At 40.0% G+C, this 16,327-nt stretch overlaps 1 protein-coding gene across 2 annotated transcripts in view; it reads left to right on the top strand.

Annotated features, from left to right (window-relative positions):
* The window catches only part of KALRN (kalirin RhoGEF kinase), a 508,172-nt gene that overhangs the window by 303,613 nt on the left and 188,232 nt on the right, over positions 1 to 16,327 (top strand). For both annotated transcript variants that reach the window (XM_086751416.1, XM_086751415.1), the window contains 2 exons: positions 3,694 to 3,863; positions 9,840 to 10,014. In XM_086751416.1, the coding sequence (XP_086607542.1) occupies positions 3,694 to 3,863; positions 9,840 to 10,014 (345 nt within the window). The remainder of the gene's footprint in view (positions 1 to 3,693; positions 3,864 to 9,839; positions 10,015 to 16,327) is intronic.

The following is a 16,327-nucleotide window of genomic DNA, read 5'->3' as shown; positions in this document are numbered from 1 at the left end:
CCAGATGCTTCCCTAACAGAAGCGAGGAGGGGGAGTCATTCTTATTTTCCACTGGTCTAGTAATCAGAAGAGAATTGTTTTTCTTGTTTAAAGCCATGGTTACCTTGATAAATAAAGCCTCAATGCTGGAGCCTCTACAAACCTTCAGCATGGATATTTTACAGCTAGGTATTTGCTTTAGACTTCTGTGTAGCTAACAACTACAACATTTTTAGATGTGGTTTGGGTAAGTCAGATTTGTGGCTGGATCTCTCTGATGGACTTAATTCAGGCTGGTTGTTTTTTTTCATTAGTATTCCCATATTGAATTAATCATACCAAAGCACAGATCAATTTGAAGGAAGCAAAAAAAAAAAAATTTTTATGTTATTTCTTCATTGTTTTCCAGGATTCTGTGTCTTTGGTTTAGTACAGGTTAAGTAATACAGTGCAGAGATTATCTCCTTTATTGGACATGTGCATCACTGGCAAGCGTATAGAAGTGATGACAGCTGGATGTGGAAATCTTGTGTTAGTATTTGAAATGTCTGCATTCATCTACGTACAGGATCAAGTGATACATTAGCAGTAGTCTGGAGAATGTATGTGAACAGAACAGGTGCTCACAAATTTTGGTCATCCTAAGAATAAAAGAAGAAAGTCAGCTTCTGCAAATATGAGTTAAAAGTTGTCCTGTGTAATATATCAAATTTCCATGAAAAATTGAAACAGTTCACTCAGTCTAAGATAGCTAGCTGTTTAGGAGTAGATCACAGCGTGAATTAGGAAATGCACAAGGTGTCTGGTCATTTTCTGATTTTTCCTGAGCTGTGACAAAAGGAATGTGATTTCTATTTTATGATTAACAGCTCTTCTGATTCTGGTGTGGCAGTGACATGGAGTTCATCTTTTCATTGCTCTGGCATTCACAAGTGGGGCATGGTAGTAATTTATTTCTGGTGCTGTTAGTGGTAGTACATAACCTCGGAGGTTTTTGAATCAGGTTGCTATTGTAAATTGTTCCTGAAAGATGTTCCTAATCTTATTAATATTGACTGATTCTTTCTATTAGGATTTCCCAGGGATTGGTGGAATCTAAAGGATTAAAAGCCTCTGAGTCAAGGATGACCTAGATTCTGATAGATTTTATTATGCAAATCCTTACAATCAGAGGTCATTAATGGAAACATCTGAAGCTAATATGAGTTAATATATTTGCTGAAATTAATGAGTGTTTTGGTTCTGGGTGAGCATAAACAGTTTATGTTTAAGTATTTCAAAACTGCTTTGATTTAGAATCGTACTCAAAAAGTGAATTAGGATCTTAAACGTCCAAATCCTTTTGGCTGCTGCTGAAAGCTGGGTTCTGGAGTCACTTTTGAAAATGGGTTTTTCTCTGAAGTCCCGGAGGGGGATCAGAAACTTTCTCCTCTGCCCTTACCAACATGATAATTTTAAGAAAACAGCAGGTTTCTAACAATGAAGCAAGTTTCTATTTCACTTTCCATTTTGTAAAGGAAGTTCCTTGAGCTTTTTTTTGTTATCTTAAGTGGAAAAATGAAATATGACAAAGAACAGCAAGAAATTAAAACTTGCTGTCTTTCCCAACTTGAAACAGAAGGATGATTTATATGCATGACCGTTTTTCTCCTCTATGTTTGCAAAGTGCTCTATTACTTGAAAATCTGATAAGCAGAGAAAATAATATTCCCGAACAACCTGGTCCTTGCCTGTTATAATCCAGCTGTCCCTACTGTTTGGGTGGGTGCAGGGATCAGATCAAACCCAGGAAGATTCTGGATGTAATTCATCTATAAAGGCATTCATGCATTTTCCTTTATGGTGACTTTCCAAAGTTCAGCACCTGGACCTCGGGCCACATAGGAAAATCCTCTCTGTGTTCTTTAAATATGTTTTCATTCTTTTATTTACCTCACAAGCCTGACTACTTAATTATATTTCTTTCTTTTATTAATACTTGCCTTTTCATGTCATGCCTTTCTCCTGAGAATGTGAAAATATGTAAATAAACTGAGCAAAGACATTCAATTTTAGGCCAGTAGTAGGGTAGGCCACTGTGATTATGCTATTTATGGATAAACAGAGGCGTTCACCGAAAATATTCAAAGCTGACTCTGACAATCTAACTAGAAAAACCTTCAAATTAAGCATATGTTTTAAAAATTGTTTTCATAAGTGGCTTATAGTCTGTCAAGCAAGGAGTTGGTGGTGGAGGTGGGGACAGAGTACAGGGAGCTGGGCTCTCCCTTTTCTGATATCATGAGCAGTGATGGGACAGGTTCTGATTTTGATTACTTTGGTTTAGGTCAGGGTGGTATTCTTGAAGTCAGTAGCCTCCCTATAGCGGAACGTTTGATGATTGGCCTTAAGTTTGGACCCTAATGGTGAGAAGTCTTGCCAGCTGGCCCTTAAAACATGTCCCTCTCCTCATCTCATTTTACGTGGACATGCAGAATTCTCAGTCTCTGAAGAAATCCTGTAGGATGGGGATCCAGTGCGCCTCGTTCTGAACAGAAACATTTTTACCAGTTCTTTTGCCACCCCTACACAACGTCTGTTGTCTGCTTCTTGTGTACCTCTAGCTCCCTTTGAGACAAATTGCTTTGCAGCTCCCTGGAACGGCAGAGAGAACTGCAGCCCTGCTGCTGCCAGCACCACGTCCTTTGACATTTCCCAGTGCAGTGATGCAAAGCGTTGTTTCCCCGCTCCTGTACTTCTCTGCTACCTTGCAGAATGTACCAGCAGAATGTGGGTTAATGGGGCAAGTGTGGCACAGAAAATAGTCTCTCTGGTGGAGTCATTAGGATTTGCCGGCGGATTGCCAGCTCAGTTGGTGCAATTGTACGCTCACTTTTCAAAGCGAGCTTAAAGGGGAAACCTCTGTTCACTTTAAGCCTTTACAGCCAACAAGAGACTGCTGGGGCTTGACTGCCACTGTCCAGATCTCTGATGAACAGCTGGCTGGAAAATCTCATCTAAGCACTTACTCAAATGATTTGTTGGTTTTGTTTTGAAATTGGTAGTCAAGACTATTTAAAATTAATGGATCTGCATAGGATTGGTGATATTGCTGTCTCTTCGTTTGGATTTTCCCAAAGTTAAAAAGCAGAGTCTGAGGTGCATTTTGAGGAGGGGAATAAGTGGTGGAAACACCCAAAAAAAAAAAAAAAACCAAACAAAAAAACCCAAACCACAGACCCTCCACAAACCTTCTGCCTGGGAAGGCATAGCTGAGCAGGCACAGCTAGACTTCAGCCAGTACCATACATACGTACCAACGATTTTAGGTCTGTTCTGCAACAGGCTTCAGCTGCATGTGAAGTTAATAGCAGCTGATAGCACAGAGCTCCTGAAAGGGTTAGGTTATCACAGATATAGGGCATAGTAATTTGTTATTTGTGTAAAGAGTTAATCAGAATAATATAATTAGGTATTGTCATATCATAAGCTGAAATGCAAATTAATTTTGCAAAAAAAAATACCTGATATTATATTTATTTTACTTTGTTGCTTAAGATGGAATTGCATCAACCAGAATCAATAACCAATGTATCTTTTTGGTTTTAGAAACTTTAGTTCAGTTTTCATGTGAAATATGTAGCTCCAGTTAATGCTTACTGATCTGGAATTAGAGAGCAAAAGGGTTAAATCTCAATCCTTTTCTGATTTATATTTCCCTCCCCTCCTTCCCAGCTGTGGACATGGATGGAAGATCTGCAGAAGGAGCTCTTAGAGGATGTCTGTGCTGACTCTGTGGATGCGGTTCAGGAGCTTATCAAGCAGTTTCAGCAGCAACAAACAGCCACCTTGGATGCTACCCTCAATGTTATTAAAGAAGGGGAAGATCTAATCCAACAGCTCAGGTAAGCATCCACCTGGAAGATAAATGTTAAGAAATCTGATGTATGCTGTGTTTTAGGTGTGCATAAATAGGGAACTGTAAGTTAGGATTAATTGAGAGAGTTTATTAATTCTTTGCTTATTTGTGATTCTTCAAATTCTTTGAGTGTTTTATTGAAATTGCAAGCAGTGATTTGTGTGGACTGATTATAGTAGTCTGTGGATCAGCATGGGTTCCCATTTGACAGAGAGACTATTTATAGGCACAGTGAAGTAAATTGAAACAAATGTGTTTCAGGTGAATATTTTTGGTTGGTATTTATAGAAGACTGTTAAATAGTTGTGAGTTGAGGCCTTGTGATTTATATGGTTACTCCTGATGTAGGAGAAGTGTATTCCTCTTAATAAAATATACACATGTCTAACAATCTTCACTCTTTCATTTTGCATACAGCACCCTCCTATTTATCTTTGTCCATGTGAGATTCATTCATACTGTCAAAGAGGGTCTTATACTGCCAGTTCTACTTGCATTATGAATTAAAACAGCTCATTTTACCTGATTTAAAATACATGAAGAGATTGGCTCCAAGGAGTTGGGGTTTTTTTTTTTTTTTGCTTTCTCAGCCTGTAAGTATAGTAAAACAAATGTTTGCAGAGTAAGCTTACACAAAACTTGTGGCTGTCAAATCGCTCTCGTTTGTTCTTATTTACAGTGGTTTTCTGTGGCTTTAGCTGGGTTGACAGCAGTGGAGTTTTCCTGCCTTTTAGTGATGTTACTGAGCTCAAAACCAAGTCCAATGTGTCACTTATTCTTTAGATCTTCATAATGTTACAAATTGCCCTTATCTGCATGTACGTAGTGTGTAAGTTCTGTATACATACATACTATGCAAATCTGCCAGGTCTTAATGCATTTTACCAGAGGCTGTCCCAAAGAGTTCTGTCATCCTCCTCACTCTGAGCTTTCCTAATCTGATGCCCTCAGTTCTCAGATGGGAAGTCCAGAAAACCATGAGCCACCATAGGAAAAGCCTAAGGTGCTGTAGAGCAGAGTAGATAGTGAAGTGCCCTGGTGGAGCTCTGCCACTAAGAGCCCCCTGGAATTCTCAAGTCTTCTACTACAGCCATGTGCTGAGCTTTCCTCTGTACTTTTCCTCTCACCTTGATTGCAGAGTCTTCTCACCTAGGTCGGGGAAAAAAAAAAAGAGAGATATTTGAAAGGGCTTCTCTAAGTTTTGATTTTCATTCAGCCCTAAGCAGCCACACAGGAGAGCCTGTGTAAATTCTAAGTTTAGCTGTTTAGTTTTGGTTTCCCTGCATCACAGGAGGAGAGCAAGGGACCTGAGCTGTCGTATTGCTTGCTGAGATCAGAGTTAGAAAGGAAGCATCAGGAGTAGACATCCATCCATCCATCCATCCATTCATTTTTTTTCTGATGAGATAAGTAGCAAGGAAACATGCTGTGTTTGGTAAGTGAGCTGCCAGAAGGAGAGGGGTTTAGATAAGAATGTATGTATGGCCAGCCATAACAGGTCAAAGGTCTGCATTGTAATTTCCCTTTATGCAAATAAACTTTTTGCGAAGTTTAGGGCATTTCTGTGGGATCACAAAAATGGTAGTGAAGTTCTGGACTAAAGATTTTTTTGTTGTTTATCCCAGCTATTGGCATAACATCATTTCAGTGTGAACACCTATGGAGAACAGCCTGAAAGGGACCCTGCGTAAGCCCATCAAGTGGAGCGTGAAGTGGTTTGTGGGGTTGCAGAAAGTGTCTGTATTGAAGGAGTCCTTGTGCTGGCTGTGTTTGGCCTAAAGGCTTTTTGCCTGCACCTGAATCAGTAGGAAGGTGCCATGTGGAGTTGGAGAGTGGCCAGGGCAATATTTTGGGCTGAGAAGTCGGTGGAGCATTGGTATGAATAGCAGTTATTGGAGAAAGGATGGTCTAGTGGCTGCAAGGTCATGCAGGGAAAGAGATGAACTGGGAGGTGGCATGTGGGACTTAAGCTTTTTGTAATGTAAATATAGTAAATTCTTACTTTCAGTCTTTGAAAAGTAAGGGTGGCCTCAGGTTTGTGACTTTTTTTGGAATTGGTGTCATGCGTAAGCATTTGTGAAATGCCAAGACAGGTTTTGTGGCAGCTGTGCTTTGGGGGTCTGGCTTGTATTCTAGGCACTAAGCAAGGTGGAACAGGGTGAACATATTTGTGCAAAGTGATCTCCTGTTTCTGATAAGACCAAACACAGAGAACAGTTATCTGAAGGACAGAAGCCCTGAACGCACGCAAAGATTTGCAGAGCTGAACTGTCAAGGCGATCTCTGATTCGAGTGTGGGTTTTGAGCACTGACTAACTGCAAAGCCTGTAATGTGATCCTGGACTCTTTCAGAAAGTGAAGCAGAACTGTGTAAGAAAAATATGAAACCACATCTGTTCGTGCCCACTCTAACAGCTTTTGTGGCTGCCGGCAAAAATAAAGAACACCTAGATAAAGGAAAGGAGGAAAAACTGGAATTGCTGCAATCTTTCCGTAACACAGCATTGCATTTCACAGCATGGATCGCCTTATACCTGCCATGAAGAATAGCTGAAGATTGCAAACGCTACAACAATGAAGAGAATGAAATACACTGCTCTTATCAAGCATGTGAGGGCGTCGGTTAAAACCAATAAAATTAATAGGGCCATGAAAAAGTTTACATTTTTTGTCCTTATCTCTGAGTGCACATATACTGGTTTAGAGAAGATCATTTGTGTAATAGCACTCTATGTCTTCTCCAGATAGCTTAGGAAAAGCTCACTGCCTGAACTACTTGAATACGATGCCTGGGACTACTCTTCATAGAAGGTCTTCAGTGACACTTTGAATCAGGAGACCATACCTATCAGGAATACAACAGGCCTGGCTTGCAATGCCATACATATAATGAGTAGCGTTAGAAACACTTTTCTCGGTCTTCCTTACCAGTACTTTCCTGAGGTGATCATCGTTCCCAGCAGTCAACATGAAGCAAATCTTTTGAACTGCATTTCTGCGAGTGCTGCTGCGGGCAATGTTTTTGCACATCTGTGAAAGGCAAAACAGTGACTTGTTCCAGTGAGATGTGAAAGAACAGGAATGTTGGAGGCAAACAGAAACCAAACCAGACAGTGAAGAGTTATGTATCTTGCTTTCTTTACAGTAGTTCAGAATATGAGCTTCTGATGATGGGTCAGTTTCACTACGTTTTCTCACAGTTAAAGCACTGAAGGTGGTTTCAGGAGCACAGCATTCATTCTGAACAAACTCAACAGCAATGCAGTAAGCCCAATTTTGTGTTCCCCAAAGTTTATTTTGTATTTTTTCAATAATTTCGCTGCATTTAATAACTCTAATTCATGACCTTTCAAAGACTAGTCAGGATTCTTTCCCAGAATTTCTCATTGCCAGACGGAGCAAGAAATCTCGTGGCAGAAGCATCCGATCTCAGAACCGTCTTTTTCTGGAAGGAGATCTTTCTCAAATCAGACTGTATAGGGATTGTCAAGGCCTTATCTGAGGAGATTGTGAAAAACCACGGGATTATTACACTTAAATTTTTGTATTGCATCAGCCACTGAAATTCAAGTGTGACTTGATTTGAAGAGGGAAATGTTTAATCAAAAAGAATTGCTAAAACAAAGTGTGTCTTTACATGAGAGATTATCCAACACCATTCTTGACTAATTGAGCCATTTAGCTAATATATGAATAGTAATAATCCTGCATTTCAATGAAGACATATTTCATATCCTTTCACAGAAGACTGATGCTGACTGAAGGAAACAGAACTTGATTGAATGTGGCCTCAGATTAAGCTGTGGTTTCAAATTCTCACCTTATCTTCATTCATCCATCCATCCTCTGTACAGCAGAGACCTTGTGGTCACCAAGAAGGTGGAAATACAAGACTGACAGAGTGGGGCAGAAACCGTATCACATGGAGAGAGTGATATTGGTGTAATATTCCTTTATAAGCAAGGGAAGTTGATAGTACTTGCTTCAGATTAATGCTGGAGCATCTAAAGTTCAGTGTTTCAAACATAAAGTATTTGAGGAAAAACAGGTGAAGCACAGGTAATAGTATTCTATGCTTTTAATTTTATTCTTAGGCTTAAATTTTATTCTTAATTTTATTCTTAGGCAGATATTCAGGCAAATGGTTGTTCTGTTCCTTCAAGACACCTAATGAGAACAGAATAGCATGTGTGGTTTTTTTACCTCAGAACCTCAAAGGTGTATTTTAAACTTACCTAAAATAACTCTGTGTGTCAGTGCCTAGTTTCAATTTAAGGCATCTGTAAAAGATTATACTTTTTTTTCTCAATTGTGGTCACTGACAGTGTTCAATTAACATCTGAGTTGACTATGTGTTGGTTTGAGCTGACCCTATGTGATAATAATTTGCGAAGAGCAAAGCACGAGCATTCAGTCAAGTTTTGTAGAAAACTACGAATGCTTTGCTAGATGTTTATGGAGGGAAAATTCAGCTCAGAAAAGGGAAATTAAAACCTAAAATTGGGAACACGCTAGCACTCCTCCACAGTGAGGAAGCGCCGCAGGCAGCTCTACTCAGCAGCCCAGGTTGGCTGCCCAGAATAATGCCTCCCAGCCATGTTTGGTCCCTGTGGGCCTATTTGGTGACCTGGCAGACATTTTGCTTGTCTTCCAATATTGTCAGATGGTTTGCTGCTCGCATGAGACTTTGTTGGTGCACCAGTAGTCCAGTATGTGCTGTTGGATTTGTAATTGTCCTCCCCAACTTCTCCAAGGCAGAACTGGAGACTGATAGGAAATACTGATAGTAAGACCTGTTGGCTTCCCCACTTCATCCTCTTACCCTGCCAGTGCACAGGTCTTTCCAACAATGTGTGTAATAGGGTTTTCAGTTGGCTTGATTTAAGTATGCCAAATAATACAGCTGCTATCATGTGCCTTTGAGCAGGATGGACAGAGAAAATCATTCCATCTAGATACTGTTTTAGCTGTATTATGAAAGCCAAGATTAAATTACAGCTTCAGAGTTTTCTTTCTGATTCTTGTTAAAATTGGGGGACCTTTTGTGGCACATTCGAGGATGATATTTCAGCTCTTTACATCTGCGAAGGCTCTTTATCCATAAAACACCCACCGAAAAAAAATTACTGAAGGTGTAACAGATTGTAGGTGAGCCTATTAATACATGTGAGAGCACAAGTAGAAGAGAAACTGTTGGGACTGTCCTATGTCCATGCTAAGACTTATTTCAGGTACAGCAAACTTCCCCTTGGACGTAGCCCACCAGTTAAAGGGCTTGCTCTATTCTGCTGCCTGTATATGGAAGGTGTAGATGGAGCAGTATCTGACTTCTGACAGATGTGTCTCATTTCATGTACCCTAGTGGAAGGACAAGTCAGAGTCTCTCTTAGAGTTTGAAAGGTGTTTTGCTTCAATGGGGTTTTTTTTGTGCTGTATGCTGCATCTATTGCCAGACTACATAATCCAGAGAAAATCAAGGCATCCCTATCCTTTAGGTTAAAATGCCGGTAATTCTGATTCAATTAGTCTGTAAGTAGTAAAGAAATGCACAAAATTAACTTGTAAAGGTCCAAGTAGCTACATAGCATCTCTGAGCTTGGTGCCTCTGAGGCAATGCAAGTGTAGGCTGGAGCAGGTCAGTCTGTAGGATTAAAGAGGATTGCCAGCCAGTCTCCTCAAGAAAGCCATTGAGATTGATGTGTCATTCTGCTCCTGCCCCCTTCACCCTCAAATCTGTAAGGTCATAACACAAAAAAGGATGATCCCCTCGTTCAAAGTTTGTGTCAAGCTCATTAGCTGCAGGATTTCAGCAAGTAGAAGAGATGAATGTTGCATACACCTTCCCTCAGCCCTTTGTGCTTGGGTTTGCTTCTCAGCAGCACGCAGAATCACAAATGTGTAGTTCTTGCTCTTTTGCCTGCCTTAAAGCTGAGCTTTGACTGTGCTCTCTGCCTTGCTACAGGGACTCTGCTGTTTCCAACAATAAGACTCCACACAATAGCTCCATCAGCCACATTGAATCTGTCCTTCAGCAACTCGACGAGGCCCAAGTACAGATGGAAGAGCTCTTCCATGAGAGGAAGATTAAGCTAGACATTTTCCTTCAGCTCCGGATTTTTGAACAGTACACCATTGAGGTAAGAGCTGGCTTTATGACGTGAAAAAGGTAGAGCTGTGGGAGAGGGAGTATATGTAAACATGTTCTGTTAGGGTGCACCTGGAGTGGCTTGATTGTGCCCAGCTGTCCAGTGAGGAAGAGAGGGAGCTACAACCAGGTTTTAAATTTGGCATGTTGAAGCTAAAAATATGCTTTAGGATATACTGATAGAATGCACTGAAGTAGATTCTTGTCTGCTTAACTGACTATGCTGAGAATCTGCCTGCTTTGCAGAGAAGCTTTGCCCCTGTTGTAACTCTTTATTGATGCTAGTCATTCAGGGATTTGAAAATTCTGTATCACTTGTTAGCAATGTTTGTCTCTTCAGATGCAAACATAAATGCATACAAACAGATACATGCTTGACTTTTTCCACCAAGTGAAAAACATATTATGCAGGAAAGGAAAGGATATTTAAAAGATGGGTTTTAAGCATCACAGTGGATTTATTTTAAAAGGAAAGAAAAAAAAAAAAAAGAGGGGGAAGCTAAAGTATATTTTTATGTCCTCCTGCAAAAAAAAAGGTCTTTCAGTTCTGTTTTGTACTGCTGTTTTGAAATCAAAAGCACTAGATGGAGAACTCATCAAAACATTAATAATTGAGATATTCTTGGACAGAGAAATTGTGAAGAGACTGTAGCCTATCTCAATAATTACTTGCTGTAATACTGATATGACAAATGCAAAAAGAACAACATGTACATTAACGTGCATACAAAACCCATGAAAGCCATGTGTCAGCGCTTATGTCCTTTCTGGGATGTGTTCCTTCTACTGTATCCCACTGGTGCTTGTTCAGTTCATGGAGCACCTTTAAGTGTTTTTGATAACATATTCCTGAAGGTATTGTTTGTAAATCTGTAGGTAATCTCAAGGTGGGTACTGATAATAAATGGGAGCCTTAGAATGCTATGTTATACTCTGTAAATGTTTATTTTAAGACATGGCATGAGAAATTATAGCAGAATAAGTCTGGAAACAGGGGGTTTTAGGTGTCTTGATCTGTAATTGGATGCCAGAGATAGAAATCAGTGAGGAGTATCTGAGCTTTCCTGTTGTCACTGCACAGTTAGGTGTTGTACTGAAGCCTGTTCTGTAGTGCTTGTTACTTCTGCAAATTAAAATAGTTTCATTTTACTGACTAGTTACATGCAGCCTCCTTGATATTGAGAGACAGTGTTCTCTGTGAGTATTGTGTATAACTATAAATGTTTGTATTTCATGTCAGATCACATACTTCGCTGTGTGAGCAGCGGTTACCTTAAGAATGCTACATTCAAAATTCAGGAGCCTGCAGTAACTGTAGTATCTGCTATAGTTAAACAGAAGTTACTTTGATACAACGATGTGGCAAATGTTGAATAATTGAGAATTTTACTCTAAAGATACAAATGGTGTGCAAATGCATACATTTGTACATACCTGTAAATGGCACCTGTGTTTTCAAAAATAAAGGAAAGAAAATGAAAAAACGTATGTGCTTCTGGAACACCCAAATGTATCTGTAGGCAGCATGTGGTGAACTCGTGTGAGTCATTCCTTAGGATCTCAGCCTCTGTGTTTCACTGCAAATTCTAGGTCTGAACCTAGAATTATGCTAATTTAAGTAAAGATCTAAAAAAAAAAAAAGGGGGAATACTTTGTGGATCTCTATGTTTTGTTTCTGCATGAATCCTACTTCTCTGTATTCACAGACACATTTGGAGTAGCTGTGATACATTAAGATATTTAAAATTGGAAATGTGCTTCAGTCTTCTAAAATCAGATTAGCTAGAAAGGATTTTAAAGAAAATCACCACTTAGTTGTCAGTGTAGATTTGCTATTTTTTATCATAAGAACATCTGAATTCCCTCTGCAAGATTAATATTGCAGGGAAATCTGAGAACATATTTCATATGGAGTCTATGGGCAAATGATTTTATTTAGAAAGCTCCCTCTTTCTGAAAAGTGTATTTTACTTTAGAATAATTATGACATTTAATTTGGAACTGAACACACAATGAGAAATATATCCAGGTCAGTATCTTAAATTTTATAAGTACATTTAGTGCTTAACCAAGAAAAACAGTTTGATACATAATAAAAAGAAACGCAATTTGAAATAAAATGTTACATTACACGTGCATGCTGTACATTTCAAACAACAGCTGAATTGCCTCAAATTAACACAATAATGATCCTTAGAAAGTAGATTGCAGTCAGTTGCCTCAGCCGTATAATAAAGATTCCAAGTCAGTAGAGAACTGTTATCAAAATTAACAAAATTATCTCACGCCATTGTTGAGAAACAAAAAGATTTTTTCATCATCATTATTAAAAAACATTCTACTGGTTGACTATTCCAAGCTTTTAAGGGAAAAAAGATGATGAAATTTAAACCAGGAAATAGAGTATTTTTTTTTCTACGAGAGACAAGTAACTTGATCTATGACTGGAAATGTATTTAGATTTTAATTTTCCATAATAGCCTAGATCCTGGATAGAGTAAGAATAGTGAAATAATGCGTACCAATATGATTGTTAAACGAATTTCTCCATTTCTAGTCTAGATAAGCCCCCTTCCATCTGTCCAAAGAGCAGCGCCGTACTGAACACATCCCTAAACAAAACCCCTCTACCCACTGCACGGATCTACACGTTGATCTCTCTCCTTCCTGTACTCACACAAGCCATCTGCAAACAGTGGGCCCGCCACCTCCCAAACTTGAACGACCTTTGTCCTCTTCGCTGCTTCTGTCTTGTCAAGCCTTGAGTTTCCTGGTTTTCCCTCTCAGATCTGTGTTCTCAGCTTTGGTTCTCAGGTTCTTGTGCTCCAGGGAATCCCTTAGGATGAGGACCCTTCCCTGGGAACTCTGGTGAGAGGAAAAACTTCCATCTCTCTAGTGGAGGCCAAAGTGATGCAGCTGCAGGAGCCCATCTGCTTCTGACAGCTTTAGGGAAGGCTGCACATTAGAGCTCAGTCTCAGAGAAGAGTTACATCTCTCTTTCCATCCACTTTTGATATCAAACATTTTTGATTCTGTTGATTTTCCCTACTCCCCCCCTCCCCTCCTCCTTTCTAATTAATAATGCAACCTGAAAGTATTAGGAATTTTTCAAACTCACATATGGCAACTGAGTGATTGGCCTTTAGTTTTATTTAGAAAGTGTCTGACTGCCATTTGTTCTTTGGAAACTTTCCTGCTTTTAGTGTTCTCCCCAGATATTGAAATCCATGCCATAGATCACATAACCCTTTCCTTTGGCATTCCTTCCTAAACTTGCACTGTACCCATCTGCTTTGTAGCCCTCCTGGTTTTTGAGCTTTTCTATAATATTGTCTTCTTGACAGAGGTTTGGAGTCCAGACAGACTTCAGAACTAGTGATTACTGTGTGAGCAACATTTACTTCCATCTATTTAGGCATCATTGGACCTTTTTTTTTGTACTTCAGTGAAATCTGCCAACTATTGTTGCATTTTGTCTTTAAAAAAAAGTATTTTATGTAAAGAGAAGCCACCTGCCTATTTCTTTGGCAGGGCAGAACAGCTGCATTCATTTAGGACTTCTAAGGACTTCTGAGCTGCACAGGCAGCTTTTGTGTTGTACTTGAGTAGAGGGAGGTTTGGCAGATAGGAATTTGGATACGAACCTGCAGGCACATAGCATCTGCTGCCTGTTCTCTCTTGCCTTAATCTCATTATATTGACTGATGTTTACACTCTGGGTTCTTGGGGTAAATTATGAAATCCAAACTATGACAACACCTGGAAACAGACATAACAGAAACATGAGAGAGCCTGGCTATTCCCATGGGAGGTTATTTGGCCTTAGTTTTTAAAACCATAAAATGACAACCCATTTTTTTATTTAGGAAACTTGTCTAACTTTGATGCTTGATGTGTTTTATTCCTTTACCAAGTCATTGCACATTTCAAGACGAGATGGGATCATTAGGGTTGTATGGTTGGTCTTCCTGTGTGACGCAGACTTCAATTGAGTTCGTGCAGCCAACCAAGTAACTCAAGAGATTTCATGCAGTGTGGATGTGGTAGCTGATCCACCACGAGGAAATAGGGTGTAAGACTCAGGGTGTGTGATAGCTGGCAGACATTAGCGGCAGTGCTGGCACCGCACTGAGCACAGTATACATACTAAGCACAGTCATATTCCAGAGTTACCTCCTCAGTAAAATCTGTCAAGTGTACTTTGTCCTTTGTTTCAGAAATAGTCATTTAAAGGCTACTGACTCTTATTTGAATGAGTGCTAATGCACAGTAAAATGCTGAGTAAATGCATAAGAAATGAATGGTAAAATGCACTGAGTTGCAACCCCTAACAAAATTACTGCTATCCAGAGTCCTTCTGCATATTTTTCTTTGTATCTTTTGTAGAGAGATGATCAAATTCACCTGAAGGCCTCTATAAACCTCTGTGACTGAGAAAAGGAATGATCTCAGCCAATACCTGTCTGACAACAGTTGTTGACTATCTCCAAAGAAACTACCCTCTCCCTTTCCCAGAGCTGCCCAGCTCCTTCCCTTGTGCGTGTTGTTTTGTTTCCTGCAATGCATGTGGATCTGTGTGATGCTAGGACAGAGCCTATGCGCTGTAGTCTCAGAGCAACATGGTTCCTCTGCCAAGACATAGTCCTGGAAGGGATTATGGGTTCCCACTGTACAATATAAATATGATCTTGTATGCTGTTTGTTGTCTTTCAAAAAGCCGCATGATCACTAAAATCTTCACCTGCTGGATATCTGATTTTGCACCATTCAATCTCTCTGGTTCTGTTTCACCTGGTGATTAAATTTTTCAGCCTTGATTTCACTTGCTGGCTGTTCTGGCTGTTTGCATGTGTCCCTGAGCATGAGTTTAGAAGGGAACAGGAGCCAGCTTTCACAGTAGTTTACTTCACTGTTATTTACAACTCACTTGAGTTTCCCATTCCAGGTTTATAACATTAGCAGAATCTTTCAAGTGAATTAGCTGCCTGTGTGAAGGTACCAGATGTTTTATAGCCCCTCACTGACTTACAGCTGACACTCAGATGTGAGTTTCTTTATTAGAAGTGAATTACAGTGAGATACATTTGAAAGAAAGGGAATGGTAAGAAAAACTTCAGCCTCTTCTGTTCGTAAGCTAGAATCCTATAATGTCTCATGCTTAGTGAGCTTTTTTTTTCTTTTCTATATGTACCTAGTTTTCACACTGCACATCACTTAATTTTAAGGAAAGGCAAGCACTAAGCTGTCCTGGGCACCCTGTCTTTTGGAGCTGAATTCCATTGTTTCACTTTTTATTTTTGGGATTCAGGAGCCAAAAGCACTGGAGCAGAATCATCACTGTGACAGGCTTTTCACACTTCAGTGGCCCAGGTCCCCACTAAGCCAGTGTGGCTGCTCTGTCATGAAAAAAATGGGTGACAATAATGTCATACTGCACGGTGTCAGCCGACACCGAGGCCTAAGAAGGAGTAACAGCAAAGTTTCTGCTTACATGATCTATAGACGTGACAGTTTCATTCACCCTTTCCTACCTACATCTCCTCTACCATATACCTTCAGTGTTAGTCTGCTCATAAATCCACTTATACTGTCACATCCCGTCCTCTGCTCTTCCAGCCGGCTCTGAACGCTAAAGCAGGGCCAAGTGCTGTTGCCCCTGGCATCCCTGGTGCCTGGTCTCTAGTATGTGCCTTAGAGATCTGGTGTCCCCTGCTCCATTATAACCCCTTTCTTTCTGCACTCGCAGACACTCCTTCAGCATCCAGGAGTCAGAATTACAGAATTATCTTTTTTTTTTTTTATTCCTTCCTGGATCATATCTGACCTCTCATCTCATCCATCCTCATTCTCTGATCATCCCAGCTGTTCATGGCTGCCACCATTTTTTTCTCTTGAAATTGGGTAGGTATTCCCTTTTCTTGAGACTGAGCTCTGCCATGTGCCTGTGTGACTGTTCTTCCTATCCTGCTTCATCCCCATGTGCCACCCACTCTTCTCGCCTTTGCTCCTCCTCCTACTTGCACCTTTCTCTTGCAACCTGCCTCCTACATTTTCTTGTTCTTCCCAAGTGTCTTTACGCTTTTTCAGATCCCTCTTGCAAGCCCACTCTTTTGTGTTGATAGCTTCTGCTCCCAGGATAGAACTTTCTTTCCCTCCTCCTCATATGCCCTTCCCAAGCCTATACTTCAAAATATCAGCTCCTATGTGATTCATTCGCCATATAACATTTATTTTCTTTTGCTTGATTCCTCATCTCCCCTCTCCACCTCCTTCAATTGGCAAACAAAATAATCTGGTTGGCATTA

The sequence above is a fragment of the Chlamydotis macqueenii genome, chromosome 6, assembly GCF_036417535.1.
Source record: "Chlamydotis macqueenii isolate bChlMac1 chromosome 6, bChlMac1.mat, whole genome shotgun sequence".
Lineage (NCBI taxonomy): Eukaryota > Metazoa > Chordata > Aves > Otidiformes > Otididae > Chlamydotis > Chlamydotis macqueenii.
Note: the sequence above shows the minus strand (reverse complement) of the source record. Positions and strands in the feature narration are given on the sequence as shown.